This window comes from Chionomys nivalis, chromosome 18 (assembly GCF_950005125.1).
Source record: "Chionomys nivalis chromosome 18, mChiNiv1.1, whole genome shotgun sequence".
NCBI lineage: Eukaryota > Metazoa > Chordata > Mammalia > Rodentia > Cricetidae > Chionomys > Chionomys nivalis.
Genome location: NC_080103.1, coordinates 34,711,276 through 34,727,954, shown reverse-complemented (window position 1 = coordinate 34,727,954; position 16,679 = coordinate 34,711,276). Strand labels below are relative to the sequence as shown.

The following is a 16,679-nucleotide window of genomic DNA, read 5'->3' as shown; positions in this document are numbered from 1 at the left end:
ATTCTGTCTTCAACAATGTACACAAAAGCTGACGCGAATTAACACTAACGCTGATTATAAAATGTTCTATCTTCTGACAGTGCAGACAGCTTCTATGGGATCTTGACACCACTTCTTTTTTAAAACCGTCAACGGAATCAATAATAAACTTTGGTGTACTGACAAACAACTTAGGACTTTTATCAAACACTACACAGAACTAGCGCACTACTAAGGGAATGGAATCAACAAGGTGAAGTCCGATGCCTCTTGCCAACACGACCCTTGGTCACAGTGCACCTAAGTCACTCTAATGAAGAGAGCCCCACCCATGTGGGACCCCAGGACCATCCGCCAGGACTTCGTTAGCAAGGAATGGAAGATGGAGGTTTCTGAGCAAATGTATTCCCTCACTAGAGAATGGCCTGAAACAGTCACAGCGGGCCTCAACTGTGACCAGAGGAGTGTCTGGATTTTACCATTATTAAGGGTTTATGTTCTAGGTTACCTGCAATGACATATGTTTATCCTGAAGTCTTCAAGGAGTCTTAAGCTTTTTAAAAAATGCATTTCATTTTCAGTTTTTGGCCTCCCTAAGTCTCTTACTTAACTTCCCATACAAATACGTAACTGGGTGCTGTTTATCCACCCCTAAGCTAAGCAGCGTGAGCATTTGTCTTCTGTTAGGAGAACAGCCCTCTGTGACCAGTTGCCCTGTGGAGCAAGAACATCAGTGGCCTGGCCTGGGCACTCCTGGGGCCACACCCATTCTCTGTGCCTAAATACAGTAAGACTTCGAGGCACCAAGAGAAGCCTGTCCTAAACTGGGGCGTATGCCTTTGCCTAATTCAGGGGAGGCACATTAGTCCAATGTGGAAGAGAAGAGGTGATGAACTGAACCTGCCTCATAGTTCAACAAATTAAAACAAGCATGCAGTTACATTTTCAAACATTATCTTAGTTGTCTATTATGTAAAGTATACTTTCCCCCACAGCAAAGCCCACATTAATATTCAACTCTGGGGCGGTATGAGTGCGATGTGTGAGCTAAAATCAGTAGGAGGCCAATCAAACACACACAGTTTTATGTCATTCGAATTTACTTTTGCTATGCTAGTTGTCCACAATGCAACTTTCTTTTTTTTTTTTTTTTTTTTTTGTTTTTCGAGACAGGGTTTCTCTGTGGTTTTGGAGCCTGTCCTGGAACTAGCTCTTGTAGACCAGGCTGGTCTCGAACTCACAGAGATCCACCTGCCTCTGCCTCCCAAGTGCTGGGATCAAAGGCGTGCGCCATCACCGCCCGGCTCACAATGCAACTTTCTTAAACCATCAAACTGAAACTGGGCTGGGGAGATGGCTCAAGCCTTAAGAACACTTGAAGTGGCCGGGCAGTGGTAACAGACACCTTTAATCCTAGCACTCCTGCGGCAGAGGCAGGCGGATCTCTGGGAGTTCAAGGTCAACCTGGTCTACAGAGCTAGTACCAAGACAGGCTCCAAAACTACAGAGAAACCCTGTCTCAAAGGACCCGAAAAACAAAACAAAACAACAAAACCACTTATTGTGTGAGTCTAATGACCTGAGTTTGGTCCTGACCACATGCAAAAACACAAACAAACAATCAATAGGTATTGGTAGCTCAAAGTTATAATCTCAGAACTCCTACGGCAACACAGGAGGCAGAGTAGAACTCCCAGAAAGCTCGCTGGGCAAGCTAGCCTAGGGCAGTGCACACTACACATGCAGAAACAAGGAAGACTCTACCCCAACTGGAAGGAGAACCAACTCCTCAAAGTCCTTCCTGACCATCAGAAACTCTCAGTGACACACACATGCCCCGCCCCCCATGCACACCAGAGGGGTCGGGGGAGAAGCACAGAGACAAAGTACATCTTAAGGAAATATTCAAAATTCAGTCAGGAGGAAACACGGACACACAGATAGCTCACCAGTTACCTGAAATCCATTGTACTTGTAAAGGGTTCCTCCCGTGAGCAGGGGGACCAGCCCCAAGGAAGCCACATCCGAATACTGACTGGGGAAGAGAAAGAGAGTCACCGAGCAGCTATTGGCCACACAGTCCTTGGCCAGAGATTCATAGACAGTTGTTTGGGGCTGGAAAAGCATCTGAGGAAAAAAGATGGAAGAAATGAAAAGCTATACAGTATTTTTTTTATTAAAATTTAAGTTTCTATTAATTTTTTTAATTGGACATTTTAAATGGGGAAAAATACGGAATTTCTACCTCCAGTTAAGTGGACCACGCTAATGAAATGAAATAGTTGGTTTCTTTTAGGTTATCTGATACTCTAACACCCCAATGGGGCTGTCCCTGCTCCCATCCTCAGCCTGTAGGCCTGGATGCAACTCTGTGGATTGGATGGTGCTGAGTGACTGAGGGGTGTGTACCTCAGCCACACCCATCTTCCATCACCAGAGATTGTTCCCGGCTGCCACACCATCTCGGACTTGAATGACGGCTTCTTTTCAGCATCTGACCTTGGCTTCACGACTGGTGTCTCTTTCTTAGGAGAATGAGGTCACAGAGCAACCGCCTTCCCTCCCCACTTTCTTCCTCCTGCAAGCCCTCCCTTCCGTTTCTCTAAAATTCTCATCTGACACAGGTTACACACGGAAGATGTTTCGGTGCAGACTCGCCAGCTGTCAGCCTCTCTGGCGATACGAAACCCCCTAGCAGTTTTCAGTTCCGAATACTCATGGAGGATGGGACCCCTTTTAATAACGCTTCAACAGACGCTTCAAAGAGTAACCGCTCCCAGGTACCTTCTCTTTGTCTGTGTTAACCAGCTTTTTGTCATCTCTGTTCTTGAGTTTTCCCGGCGCTTCTGCAGTAGGCAAGGAGGAATGGAAGATGAAAAGCTTCCCAGGGCACTCTGCTGCCTAAAAGCAACACACAAAATGTCTGGTTGTTGTGGCTTTATTTTTAAGAGAATCAGAAATGTATGAAAATCCTACCTCACTGCAGTCAGGAAGGTAAGGATGAAAATGAAGAACAAACTACAGTCGAGGCGGGGGACAAAAGGGACCTCTTGCAAGTCTCTAGAAAAGAGTCCACCAGCCAATCAGAATGGAAAACAGTGTGGAGGGCCCTCCAGTAACTGCAGAACCAGCAGACTGTGGGAAGGAGCTTTCCAAGCAATACTGTTAGTAGGTTGCTTCTGCAAACCAAACTTTCACCTAATCTGGAGCCAAGTTAATGATGTGCTTGTAGACCATTTATCATGGGGCATTCGTTCTGCTTATACACTGTATACTCAGTTAACTGACCTTTGGGAAAAAAACAATGTAACTGATTTTTCTACATTTTGAACTTCCTGATATAACATGTTCTCTGTTTCTCCCTAGTGACCCATTCATGCCCTAACTTAAAACAGTGTGTGGGGGGGGGGGCGGGTAAGATGTGGTGGCTACATCTAAGATCATTCACTGGAGGCAGAGAGGCATTGAAATCAACCTAAAGGGGTTTAAAAAAAGAATACATGAGTATAGATCAATAACATGTGGTTATGGTATTGTGTGCTCTTCAGGGTCTGTAGGGCCAAAAAGCAATATGCTCGCTTAGTCTATAGAAGACTAAGACTTAAGTTCCTATTTGCTGCGCTGTTCAATGCGTAAAGAGGATGGCCTTTCCCCATCAGGTCAGAACTCGTCTAATCCAACAGGCTCACTCTCAACGAAACAATACTAAGGGTTAGTTTCTTTCTTTTTTTTATGTGACATTGTCTCGCCCGATGACAAAGATACAGTACTTCTAGATATATATATATACAAAGATATACATATATATATATATATATATATATATATATATATACACAAAGATATATATATACAAAGTCCCCTGAGTCCACACAGCACAGTAAGACCTGCAAACCCATGTTTATGATAGCACTGTTCACAGCGGTCAAGTAATGGAATCTGTCTAGGTGTTCCTCAGAAGGTGACAAAGGGCATGTAGCACCTAGACACATGGAATTTTAGTCAGCTATTAAGTGGAATAAAATTATTTGCTGGGAAATAGATGCAAATGGGGATTATTATATTAAGTTAAATAAGCCAGACTCAAAAAAAAACAACAAGTTTTCTTTCATTTTTGGCTCCTGTGTTTCATATACACCGAAAGCCATACATGTATATGACATGCTAGCAGAACAGATACCGGAGATGGGGAAGAAGGGGTGCATGCAGAAGAGACAGGATGCATTCAGCACTCTCCACAGTGAGTGAAAGTCAACAAAGCATTTGCAAACTGCCTACTTATTTTCAGTAGGCTTAATTAAAATGTTCTTCAGCATTAAAACTGCCACAAAAAGCAATACCCTGCATTTGTGTCTGAATGGTCACCACCACCACATTTTCCCTCAAATTTAAATGACCCTCCCCTTCTGTTTCCTGCTTCCCAGACCACATCTTGTCTTTTACTATATAAAGGAAAGTGAAAATCACATCATATGGAGACTTCCTGTGTTAATTGAAGCAAACTAAAAATATTTCTCAGTCACACATCAGCTCTCAGAAATATAAAGTAAAATGTTTCTCGTCTGAGCCGCCCAGTTCCTAGAGAATTCACTATCAATGTTCTCTGTGCCCTTCTGGACGTGGTCTAGTCACAGGAGTGCTGAAACTTTTACTCCAAAGATCACAGGTCCTAGTTCCCACGGGGTTAGAGTCTTAGCCATTGTGTTAGCTCTGTGACTTTAGGATAAGCACTTAGCTCCTCTCAGCTTCATGCAAACCATACATGACAGAGTAAGCACAGAACACAAGAGCTAGAAGACTTCGATGGTTCGGTTAGTCATAATAAACATACTTAATTGTCTGGTTAAAGGAATGACAAGGCCCTACTCAGAGCCCACTAAGAAACTCAGCATTGTAAAAACATGAAGCGGCTGGGGCTGGGCGGATGGCTCAGAGCACAAAGTGCTCACCATTCAAGCGTGAGGACCTGAGTACACATCCCCAGCTTCCACATACAAAACTGGCAGGCATGTTGGGTGCCTGGAATCCCAGCATTCAACTGGGAGAAACAGAGAAGACTAGCCAGAATTGGCAAGCTTCAGGTTTAGGAGAAACCTTGTCCCAAGGAATAACCATTGACACCCATGCAAGTCTAGTTTTTTGCCCAACTCTTTTTTTTTTAAGATTTACTTATTTTTATCTTCTGTGTTTGAAAGTTTTGCCTGCATGTATTTAAGCACATCGTGTGTATACAGTATCCATAGAGGCCAGGAGAAGGCACACTGGAGTTACAGGCAATTGTGGGTCCTCTGCAAAAGCAGCAAGTTAACCACAGGACCGTCTCTCTAGCACCCCTTTAGTCCAATTCTCACACAGAAGTTTATGTATCAAGTTACTTAGATAAATGACTTTGTCAGCAATCGGCATGTAATTGGTTTGTGCGTGTGTCAGAGTCTGAAGGAAACACAGCTGTTACTACATAGGAGGAAACAAGAGGCTGAGATTGGGAAATGCTGTGGACACAGCACAACGGAAAAGCATAAGGTTTTTAGTCCAGTATTTCCAGGGAACATGAACAGGACTGCCACCAACATCCCCAAACTGTCACCGTTTGCCTTTGGGACAAATTTACATGGCTTTTTTTTTTCTAATTTAGGTCTGTTCTGTTTGCTTTAAGAAGTTTCTTAATAATAGTTCTATAATATGTGAATTACCTATACACATATACATACAATTGGCATATAATATATATTAGTGGTATATAATAATTATATAATTAGTAGCATATATAATTATATATATGTATATATACATATAAAGCTTTTATTTGGTATCTGGTAGAAAGAAAAGTTCTGAAAGGCTTCACAGTAAAACATGTCCCCCTTTTCTTCCTTTTTAAATAATTTATTTAAATTAACATTTTTTATTATTTTACAAACCACGGTTTCCCTCCCACCTCTCCTCCCAGTCCCTCCCCCACACCCTACCCTAACCACTTCTCATCCACCTGGCTTCCCATCCACTCCTCCTCCATCTCTATCAGAGAGGGGCAGGCCTCCCATGGGCTTGCACAAAGCATAGCACATCAAGCAGAAGCAGAACTGAGCTCCTCCCCCTGCATCAAGGATGGGCAAGGTAATTCAGCCCCCCTCCCCCACCCTGAAAGCCAGTTGAGTGCCAGGGACAGGTCCTGATCTCAATGTTAGGAGCCTGTTTCTGCTCCCTGTCCATAGTGCTGGGATTGCAACTCTGCCCTCTGTAGACAATATCCTGAGCTACTGACCAAACCACAGTCCTGTGGTGTAGGAGGGCCTTCTGTTTATGTGTTGCTTTCATTGGTTGAATAAAGAAACTGCCTTGGCCTTTTGATAGCACTTAGATAAGTGGAGTAGACAGAACTGAATGCTGGGAAGAAGGACAGACAGGCAGACGACATGAATCTCTGGCCTGAGACAGACGTAGGTTAGAATCTTGCCAGTAAGCCACAGTCACGTGGTGATACACAGATTTAATAGAAATGGGTTAATCAAGATGTGAGGGTTAGCAAATAAGAGGATAGAGCTAATGGGCCAGGCAGTGATTTAATTAATACAATTTCCGTGTGGTTATTTCAGGGTTAAGCTAGCCAGGTGGCTGGGAGGAAAAGCAGGCCCGCTCCTCCTGTAACAGTCCTGGACTTTCCCAAGTTACCCCTGGCCTCCCTACATCCTCTTTTGCTACCAGAAGAATTGTGTCTTATGATAGAGAATTAAATCTCCCCTGCAACACTTCAGAAAACCTAGGCATAGGACAGTCTAGACTGCTTGAAAAACACAAGCACTGAATGATTTTTCTTATTGGTTGAGAATAATGAATGAATGATTGAATGAATGAATGAATGAATGAAGAAGCCTCCTCAATGCTGTTTCTCCATTGTATATTCTCAAACGTGTTAGCTTGTGTCCCAGTAGGGAAGGCTACAGGTGAGAATTTTAGAGGCTTCTTGTGTAAACTATACACATTTAAGTCTCATTTTCAGCTACCCGGGACCTGACTCTGTATTCATGAAGTTCTTCTGAACTGCTATGCTTAGATAGTAGGGTTTTTTTTTTTTTAATCATTTTAAAACATCAACACTTTTGTGCTGGCTAGTTTACATCAACTTGATACAACCTAGAGTTATCTGAAAAGAGGGAACCTCAATTGAGAGGATGCCTCCATGAGATCAGGCTACAGGCATTTTCTTAATTAGTGACTGATAGGGGAGGGCCCAGCTCATTGTGGGTGGTGTCATCCCTGGGCAGGTGGTCCTGGGTTCTATAAGGAAGCTGGCTGAGCAAGCACGAAGAGCAAGCCAGTAAGTCGTGCCTCTCCATGGCTTCAGCACCAGCTCCTGCCTCTAGGTTCCTGCCCTGTTGGAGTCCCTACCCCGACTTCCTTTGAGGATAGACAGTGATACAGACATGTAGCCCAAATAAATCCTTTCCTTGCTAAGTTGCTTTGGTCGTCTGTTGCCTCACAGCAAAGATAAGCAACACTAAGACAGTTTTTGTAAACTTCAAGGATTAATATATTAATAAAAATATAACAATAAACTTGTAAACAAAAACATAATGCAAAAGCTATAAAGACATGAATGACAGGAATCAGACTGTCATGAATGAATGGCAGGGAAGGCTTCCTGCTACACCAAGCACCACAGAAGCAACGTCAAAGTATATTATTATTATTATTATTATTATTATTATTATTATTGACAATGATTTGTCACGATTGACATCAAATTTTAGACAAAGAATAGCTTGTCACCACTCACTCCTCATGCCCCTCAGATGTAAGCACATATTTAAAACATCACTTCCAGCCTTGGTTTAAAGCAGAACGACGCTTACAGTCCTTTACGACTTATGATGTGCAAGGAGATTTACTAACGGACTTCCCACTGGAGAACATCACTGACAATACAGCAAACCTTTTCAAAATGAAAAGGAGCAGTCAGGATTTTAGTTTCTTTGTGATATGGAATATCATAATTGCCAAGGCTTTCTGTTGATCAATGAGGGCTTTCAGTTGCGGGGGGGACTCTAATCATTTGGGATATGAAATCTATTGCTAGATTTATATTAAATGGCCCATTATTCTGACAGCTGAAGACATTGACAACACCATGAGCAAATGCTCCTGTACCACACCTGAACACTCAGACATCAGAAAACCTAGACCAGAATCAGCTGCTAGGGTCAGGCTACAGAAATAGATGAACCCATTCGTGTGGGTTCAGTTCCTAAGCTCAGCCCTATACCACCACTAACTGTTCACTTGGATCGTTCTTGTTGTAATTATTAGTCATTCTATTTTAGAAGTTGGTGTGGAGTTAATTTTAATAACACAATTTTAAAACTAGCTTCAGGAATGAGCTGTCAAAATCAACAGGTTCAACTACTGTGCTAAAGAAACAGCAACTGGGGACAGGGCCTTCTAGATCACATTGCCTTCTTCAGTCCTAGCAAGATGAAATGTCATTTGAGCTCAGGCTTCCCAATGGACACAAGGACAACATCACTCCACTTAGACAGTGAGTAAGCCATGAGCATCAGCCACTTCCCTGATACCAACTATCCCCAGGCCTCACCTCTGCGTGTTTGAAAACCCCAAGGAAGAAGACAACAGAACTGGAATTTTTCTCATCGTATCCGAAAGCTGTGATTTGCCTGAACTAACTCTGAAAATAGATCACAAAAAGTTCACCTAAAAGCCAAAGAGAGGGGCTAAGTTGAAATCGTAACCAGACAGCTGTTGTAATGCTCATGGCACTGGGGTGTTTGTGGCTTGGACCATTTTCTCCTGAAAACGGGGCCCATTTAGAAACCCTAAGAACCTAGGGATTTAATGAAAACTGTATTTCTTTTTGCACACAAGGTCTTCCTTGCTAATTTCTCTGCTACAAACTTCATCTACTATCAAGTAGAGGTGGCCATTGCTCACCTTGAGTGCTTCCATTCCAGCCTGGATGACAGGAACAAAGACTGTCTCGTTTTCATTAGAGTCTGCAAACATCTCCGGAATCTGGTCCAATAAACTGAGGGAAACAAACGGGGAAAGGATTTTAGGTGCTCAGCAAATCTGTCGTAAACTTCAGAAGATAAATCACCCATATCTCAAGCCCGAACAAATATGACATTTCTTTGAAGGACAGCATATGAGGGTAATTGTTGCCCACAGGGAACAGGCGACCTGACGCAGACACTCCTTAAGGGAGGATGTTTTAGCACAGTCTGGCACCAAACCCTATTCTTTGGATGGAACATTTACTAAATTACATTCTTTGTAGATGCTTTTGATTCAATATATACCTATTTATAATACCCAGGACTCTTTAAATAACACTCTATCTTAATATGTACAGTACACACAAGAAATGCATCCCTTTCATCCCCTCTCCATCAAGGAGAAAGAATTTAAAGGCTGAGACTGAATTTTTTTTTTATTGATTTTTATTGAGCTCTAAATTTTTCTCTGCTCCCCTCCCCTTCAACCTTTTCCCATGGTCCCCATGCTCCCAATTTGCTCAGGAGATCTTGTCTTTTTCTACTTTCCATGTAGATTAGATCTATGTATGTCTCTCTTAGGGTCCTCATTGTTGTCGAGGTTCTCTGGGATTGTGGTTTGTGGGCTGGTTTTCTTTATGTTTAAAAACCACTTATGAGTGAGTACATGTGATAATTGTCTTTCTGGGTCTGGGTCACCTCACTCAAAAGACTGAATATTTTTTAACTGGTCTACACCAGAAAGGGGTAAATCTAACATAAATTGTAAGAGTTGTATACCCTATGCCTTAAGCCTCCTGCTATCGACAACGCCAAACAACATTTGTAGTTGGCTGGGAACACAACATGACTTAAACCATGCGCCTGATTTGCATTTAATTAGAAGACACCTGATATTTACTTGTGAATCACAGATTGAGATTCTTGATAGTTGACAAGGAACCCATCCAACAAAGGAACAAAGACCTCAGCAACATCGGTCACCACCATCATCTGAGGTTGAGCCAAATTACTCTTGATGTTAAAGAAGTGCAGAACTTTGTTGTAGGTGATGAACCCAACCCGAATGGCAGACGTCTCTTCATGCTCCTCCCTAGGAGAAAAAAAACAGAGCCAAACTTCAGGCACAAGCTCTCATGAACACAGTCTGACTCTTTCTCAGAGGTGAAGATGCCGTAGACTTGGGACTTGGAGAACATTCTGCCTTCTTCAGTCTTTTGCCTGTGAGACGAGGCTTCTACCTAAGTTCAACAACTGTGTCCCCTATAGAACACAAGGAAGGCATAAAGTTCTGGTTTTAATTTCTAGTGCCCTTAGAAAGCAATAGTGAATCATGGCAGGAAGGGATAGGGATTACTTCAAAAATAAGCAGGCCGACATGGGAAAGCATTCTCCAAATTCTAGGTCAAGGGTTAGATATTATGAAAACACTTCATACATATTTGCTCGTGGGTTTCTTTTTCTTTCTTTTTAATTGTTCTTTTGGCAGGGGGGCGTCTTTTCAAGATGTGGTTTCTCTGTGTAGTCCTGGCTATCCAGGAACTCACTCTGTAGATCAGGCTGGCCTTGTACTCAGAGATCTGCCTGCTCTACCTTCCAAATGCTGAGATTAAAGGCAGTCTCCACTATGCCTGGCTTAAATACAATTCATAGAAGTTAGAAATTTTAGAATTTCCATGAACAATCTGGGCTTATTACATTCATATAAATAAAATGTTCTTACAAGTAACTGAAAGACCGAAGCAACGAGATATCTGAAGCGCGAGAGGGAGGGGACGCTTGACTTACTGATAGGAAAGGACTTTCGGCTCCTGCGGGATATTTTTGCTACACATCCTACAACATCTCAATGTAGCAATTGCTAAATTTTAACAACATGCCACAGGAACATATAATAGCAGTAAACTACACTCATAAATAAGATTTCTTGTGGTGGTCGTGACAGGAAATGAAACCTATGAAACTATACTAACCAGCATCTTTTCTTTCAGGAATTCCAAACAGTTTGCTAGTGTTCCAGAAAGTATAAGATGAACTCATTCACCTCAGTCCATAGCAAAGATATTAGAATTTAGCAACACAGGCTCCTGTTGCCTGCTTGATGACTGCATTTCTGCTCGCTCGCAATGGCCTTAAAATACCCACACCACAGGCACTCTAAGTCCCACCGGCAAATTCTACACGGTGCGCAGAGTCGCAGTGACAACCACGATAGAAAGGTACATGATGTTCTCCTTGACTCTTCCATGTCAGTGACATCTCCTGCTTAGGACACTTTTCTTCTGAAGAAGGGTGTACTTTTCTCATTCCTGAATTTTCTCCATAATATAAATGATATTGAGGCTGTTTTGGTGTTGTCTGTAACCCAAGCACTTAAGAGGATAGAGACAGGAATATCAGGAGTTTAGGACCAGCCTCAGCTACATCAGAGTGTCTCAAAAACCTCAAATAATCAATGAATGAGGTGTGTGTGTGTGTGTGTGTGTATTTATATACGAACAACTTGAACATGAGGGGCTAAAAAGGAAATGAAAGTGCCCACAAGAGATATCTCAAGTTGAAATGTCAGCTTTCACTGCAGACCGCTGAGGGCAGGCTGACATGAACTGGTTTTTACCTGTTTTACTTTTTTCCTCAATATGGTTTTGTAAATTGGTAACGTTTCAAAGGTTCTCATAACCTATTGCAAGAGCAGTGCGTAAATGCTTACATTTTTGGGCATTTACAATGCTTTCAGAAGTGGGAGTCCCCATCTACTGGGTTAAAACACACATAGGTGTCTCCTGTGCTGTCTGAGGTCACATGAGCAGCTTCCAGGCTTCTATCCTGCGCCGCCCCAGGTGACACCACAAACACGGCGCTGCTTCTGGGCTTTCTCCGCTTCCCTGATATTAAAAATCTGTTCGTGGAGACCAAGCATAAATCCTTCCTCCTATGAAATCTCCTGAGGGGACTCTGCACAGTTCTGTAGAGCACATGAATGACTGTATGACTCTGTAGGGTACACGAAGGGCTGTATATAACTTCTATGTGGGGTACATGAAGATGACAGGGGTTAACAGGCCTTCCTCTTCTGCATTTCAGCTACACTCTTTCCAACAGCAGCCAGATTGTTTAATATATGAATCCGGCAGAGCAATACCACAGACACTAGTAAGCAGATAAACCACAAAATTCCTAACTCATGAATTTCCATTATTTTTAGACAGTTGTCTTCTTTTGTACTGTTCGTGTGTATTTATGTGGATACAGGTACGTGTGGAGGCCAGCAGACAGCACTGGATATCATCCTCGGGACACCAGTCACCTCCTTTGAGACAAAGTTGCTCATTGGCCAGGAGTTCGCCAATTATGGCAGATTCGCTGCCAGCCACGGGCCCTGGCATTCTTATCATCTGTGTTCTCAAAATTGAACTCAGGCCCTTGCACTTGAAATAAAACAAAGGCAAGTGCTTATTAATTGAGTCATCCTGCCAGCCCCATGTCCAATATTTAATTCATCAACGTTGGAAAGAAGCAAAAGTCAAATTAACCCAATGATGAAGGATTGGAAAGTTTTTCCTCCTTGTTCCAAACAAGTCAGAAAATCTAAGAACTTTTCAAGGCCACATGCAAATTCAGAGTCAAACAGAAAAGAAAGGTTTTCTCTTTTTGGAAAATTCAGAACATTCTAGAGCACCAAGCACATGCAGACGTAAAACATGCCACCTGCTTTAGTACAAGGAGAGCAATCAACCTGATGGGGCAGTCTTACCATAAAAAAGAAAAAAAAAAGCTACATATACGCAGAGACCAAAACAAATTTCAGACAGAAAGCAACCAGGTGTTTTTTGTTTTTTCAAACGAAGACAGTTGGCTTGACAACACAGAGTTTAGACAGATTTGATAGCGTCAGAGAGTAACCAGCTGTAACCTTCGACTTTTCTCTCTTGTCTTCTGCCAGAGTCAGACATCTGCTTCAGGGGAAGCGGGGACAGTGAGAACGACAGAATGTGTGATTTCAGATCTGAGACCAAACGCTGCACGCTGCACGCCGCTGCTCCCGGGAAGGAACAAGGGGTTTGTGGGGTGACTTGGTGAAGACAGTTTAGCCTGACTCAGTGGGAGACAAGGAGAGGAGAACCTGTTTACAGAAACCGGAGTGGTTTCTTATAAACTAACCCTTTCCTATAGACTAACCGTCAAATCCAGATTTGAACTTAAGACGGCCCATGGGCGAGTTCCGTGTGAAGCTCATGGCATCTAGCAGAAAACCAGTCCTCCTCAAGGCTCTCTGACAGGAGACAAGGCAGTCTCAGGGCATCTGGGCCTTTGCTTACCACCTGCAGCTGGCTCCATCTCGTTTTTCACCTCGGGCCAGTCTGAAGTCACCTCGGTGTTTTCCAAACATCCCCACTGTTTTCCAAACCATCCCCACAATATTATGAGTGCCGCTTAACAGATACAAACAGAACTGCTCGTGGGAGGTCCAGAGTCTACTCATCTCAGTTGCTCACACACAAAGCATCAGTTGGCCGCGGGGGAGGGGTTACAGAGGAGTGGGCGTTCAAAGGCCACAAAGCACGGTGGCTGAGGAATCCCTCCTCACCCAAATGCCCCCATCCGGAACAGATGTTGCCCTGTGTGCTCAGCAAGGAGGTGAAAGGTATGGGGTGCACAGCATGTCCTGGCCTGCACAGCACGCCAGGGCCTCTCTATCCTCTATGCATGGCCTCATGGCAGATGACAACACCCCCTATGCTTGGCACCAGCTCCAGTTCCAAACAGCTAGCTTGCACAGAGAGACAACTGGAATTCAGCATGATTTTAGTCTCAGTGGAGCACAGAGAGAAATGAAAGGACATTAACCAACTACTGACTGCCGTTTCTTTCCAACCTCTCTTTAAGGGTTTTATTTACATAAAAATGCTTTTTGTGCACCCCTCTCTGACCTCTCAAAGCAAATCTGTTTCTAATTCTTCCAAATTTAATGTAAGGTATGCGTGTACACAATTATATTTCATGGGTAAAACTGCCATCAATTTTATTTCCTTTTCTCGTCTACAGCAGGTAGTGTGCCAGCTAGCCTTTTAAAGCAGTCTGCAGCAGCGAGGTCATCAGAACAGGGTCTAGTCACCTGCTGGGCCTGCAGGTCAATGAAGAGCTGCCTCCTTTCCTTCCAAGTGCTGCTTGCTAGAATGGCAGAGAGAGGCTGGCCTCACGCTGCTAAGCCAGGGCACACAGGAGGCAGGAAGGAGTTTGCAGGCATCACAAGGGCAGAAGGGACTTTGGCTAAAAAGATTCCGTCCCTTCCTATAACTGCTCCATTTTCTGGGACCCTTTGGGCTCTGCCACTCTCAGCAACCACCAGCTTTTATGAAATAGACTTGCAAAGTTTTCCCCAAATACCACTGGGTTTCTCCCGGCAATGTGTAAAGTATTTTGAGGCGTTTCATTTATCTATCATTGTTTTTCTTTATTCAGATATCCACTCTGACATTTTGAATATTCAGAAGCACGGTGACTAGCTACAATGTTCCCATTAGCAATGATATTAATGGGCCAGTCTGCACCAGCTCATCCACACAGCATCTCACAGAAGAAGAGCAGTTCTCTTACTTGGGCAGTCTCTGCAGCACGGTCTTCAGTTCCTCACATATGAGCTTGACCAGTCCATTCTTTATGTTACTGTACGAGACATCAATCATGAAGATAAAGGCTGGTGGGTTGGGAGGCTTATTCTTCTGTAGGAAGGCAAACAGCACACAAGTAGATACAAACTAAGTATATTTCACAAGCAAACTCTAAGGCCAATCAGATGCTTCAGTCAATACTGAGGATATAACCTCTATGGATCAATAACTTTCTAGGAAACTCAGTCCCCACTATAAAAATAAATAAAAGAAGCCACTTATTCTCCAGGTCATGACAGGAACTTTCCGCTATATTAACAGAGGGAGTACTGGGCCAGCCCTTTAAGCAGCAAGCTCTCTTATAGGAGGAAATGCATTTGGGGCCCTGAAAAGGAATGTTCAAGCCGGGCGGTGGTGGCGCACGCCTTTAATCCCAGCACTCGGGAGGCAGAGGCAGGCGGATCTCTGTGAGTTCGAGACCAGCCTGGTCTACAAGAGCTAGTTCCAGGACAGGCTCCAAAGCTACAGAGAAACCCTGTCTCGAAAAAAAAAAAAAAAAAAAAAAAGAGGGCTGGAGAGATGGCTCAGTGGTTAAGAGCATTGCCTGCTCTTCCAAAGGTCATGAGTTCAATTCCCGGCAACCACATGGTGGCTTACAACGATCTGTAATGAGGTCTGCTGCCCTCTTCTGGTCTACAAACACACACAGACCTAATATTGTATACATAATAAGTAAATAAATATAAAAAAAAAGAGATGTTCAAAAGGAGTACAATCAAAAAATTAACATTTTTGGAAACTGGAACCAAGTTTCATTAACTGGGATATCATGATTCAGGTCTCTCACCACTTCCTTTGGTTTTAGACATGTGGTTTTTTTGTTTTGTTTTGGAAGCAAGGTCTTGCTGTGTAGCTCAGGCTGGCCTCGAGCACAGTTCATTCTCTTGCTTAAGCCTCTCCACTGCTGGGATTACAAGAATATCCACACCACCACACTCAGCTACAGATATGAAAGTGTCTATTAAGATTAACTGCATACCTTAAAATATACATTATAAAATACTTTCCAAACTTCATGTTTGTGGTAAAGAAAAATGGCCCTTTTCCTATGTCTTTGCAACAGTTACTGTAACATAAAGCAGCTGTTATGAAAATGGGCTCTTGCTGTTTCCCAGTCTGGCTGGTGTCCAAATAGCTCATAAGGAAGTGATCCTTCAGCTGGGATTTATAAAATGTTTAGAAAAGAAAGCCACAAGCAAATATCATCAGTGACCTCCACTAGAGAATAAAGACCCAAGACCAACATTTTTTCAGCTTATGGTAAAGTGTAAAAGTGTTCTAAAATTAAAATATATTTCAATTATTAGATGATAAGAGTTATAAATGATCTCATCGATCTGGTCTGTATCTACTGTAATAGACATAATGCTGTTCTAATAAATACCCCATTTCAAATACATATAATAACTCAGTCTGAAAAGTCACTTTTCCATATCCAAAATCAGAACAGTCAAGGAATGAGGAAATTCTGCTGGTGTCTGTGAGGATTTCTTCTCAATTCCCAAGTCCCATCTCCTCTATTCCATAATACAGATTAGACCAGATAAAAATAGCAACCATTCTCATTAATAAAGCAACACCTCTCGGTGACAGTCCCAATTGTATCTTATTTTTTACCCTTATACTCTCTCATACACTCCCCCATAAGTCATTCCTCGCTGACCTGCTTGTCTCTCTAGGAACCCTTCACTCAGTCAGACTTGTTCTCACCGTGTGTATAGTTAATCTGCCGTTCCTCCACACCACACTGCCTTTGGGTGCTTTCAGTGACAGCACCACATGACAGCTCGAGGCTAAAGCTGTACTTGACCTGTTTCCCTCAGACATAAAAAAAAAAAAAAAAAAACATGGTTCTCTGGCCACTTGGTGTGGACCCAGGGCCCCTAGCTCTTTCAAACAGACCCTCTCAGTCTTCCATTCTAACTAGCGTGTGCGCAGGTGTGCGTGTGTGTGTGTGTGTGTGTGCGTGTGTGTGTATGGCAGCAGAAGTCAGTGGAAACCACTGCCTCCCCACTTTTTATTT

At 43.0% G+C, this 16,679-nt stretch overlaps 1 protein-coding gene across 1 annotated transcript in view; it reads right to left on the bottom strand.

Moving 5' to 3' along the window:
- Sec24d (SEC24 homolog D, COPII coat complex component) overlaps positions 1-16,679 on the bottom strand; it is an 83,419-nt gene that overhangs the window by 12,517 nt on the left and 54,223 nt on the right. The window contains exons 11-15 of the mRNA XM_057793339.1: positions 14,583-14,707; positions 9,886-10,077; positions 8,923-9,016; positions 2,764-2,880; positions 1,936-2,106 (exon numbers count right to left, since the gene is read on the bottom strand). Of these exons, the coding sequence (XP_057649322.1) occupies positions 1,936-2,106; positions 2,764-2,880; positions 8,923-9,016; positions 9,886-10,077; positions 14,583-14,707 (699 nt within the window). The remainder of the gene's footprint in view (positions 1-1,935; positions 2,107-2,763; positions 2,881-8,922; positions 9,017-9,885; positions 10,078-14,582; positions 14,708-16,679) is intronic.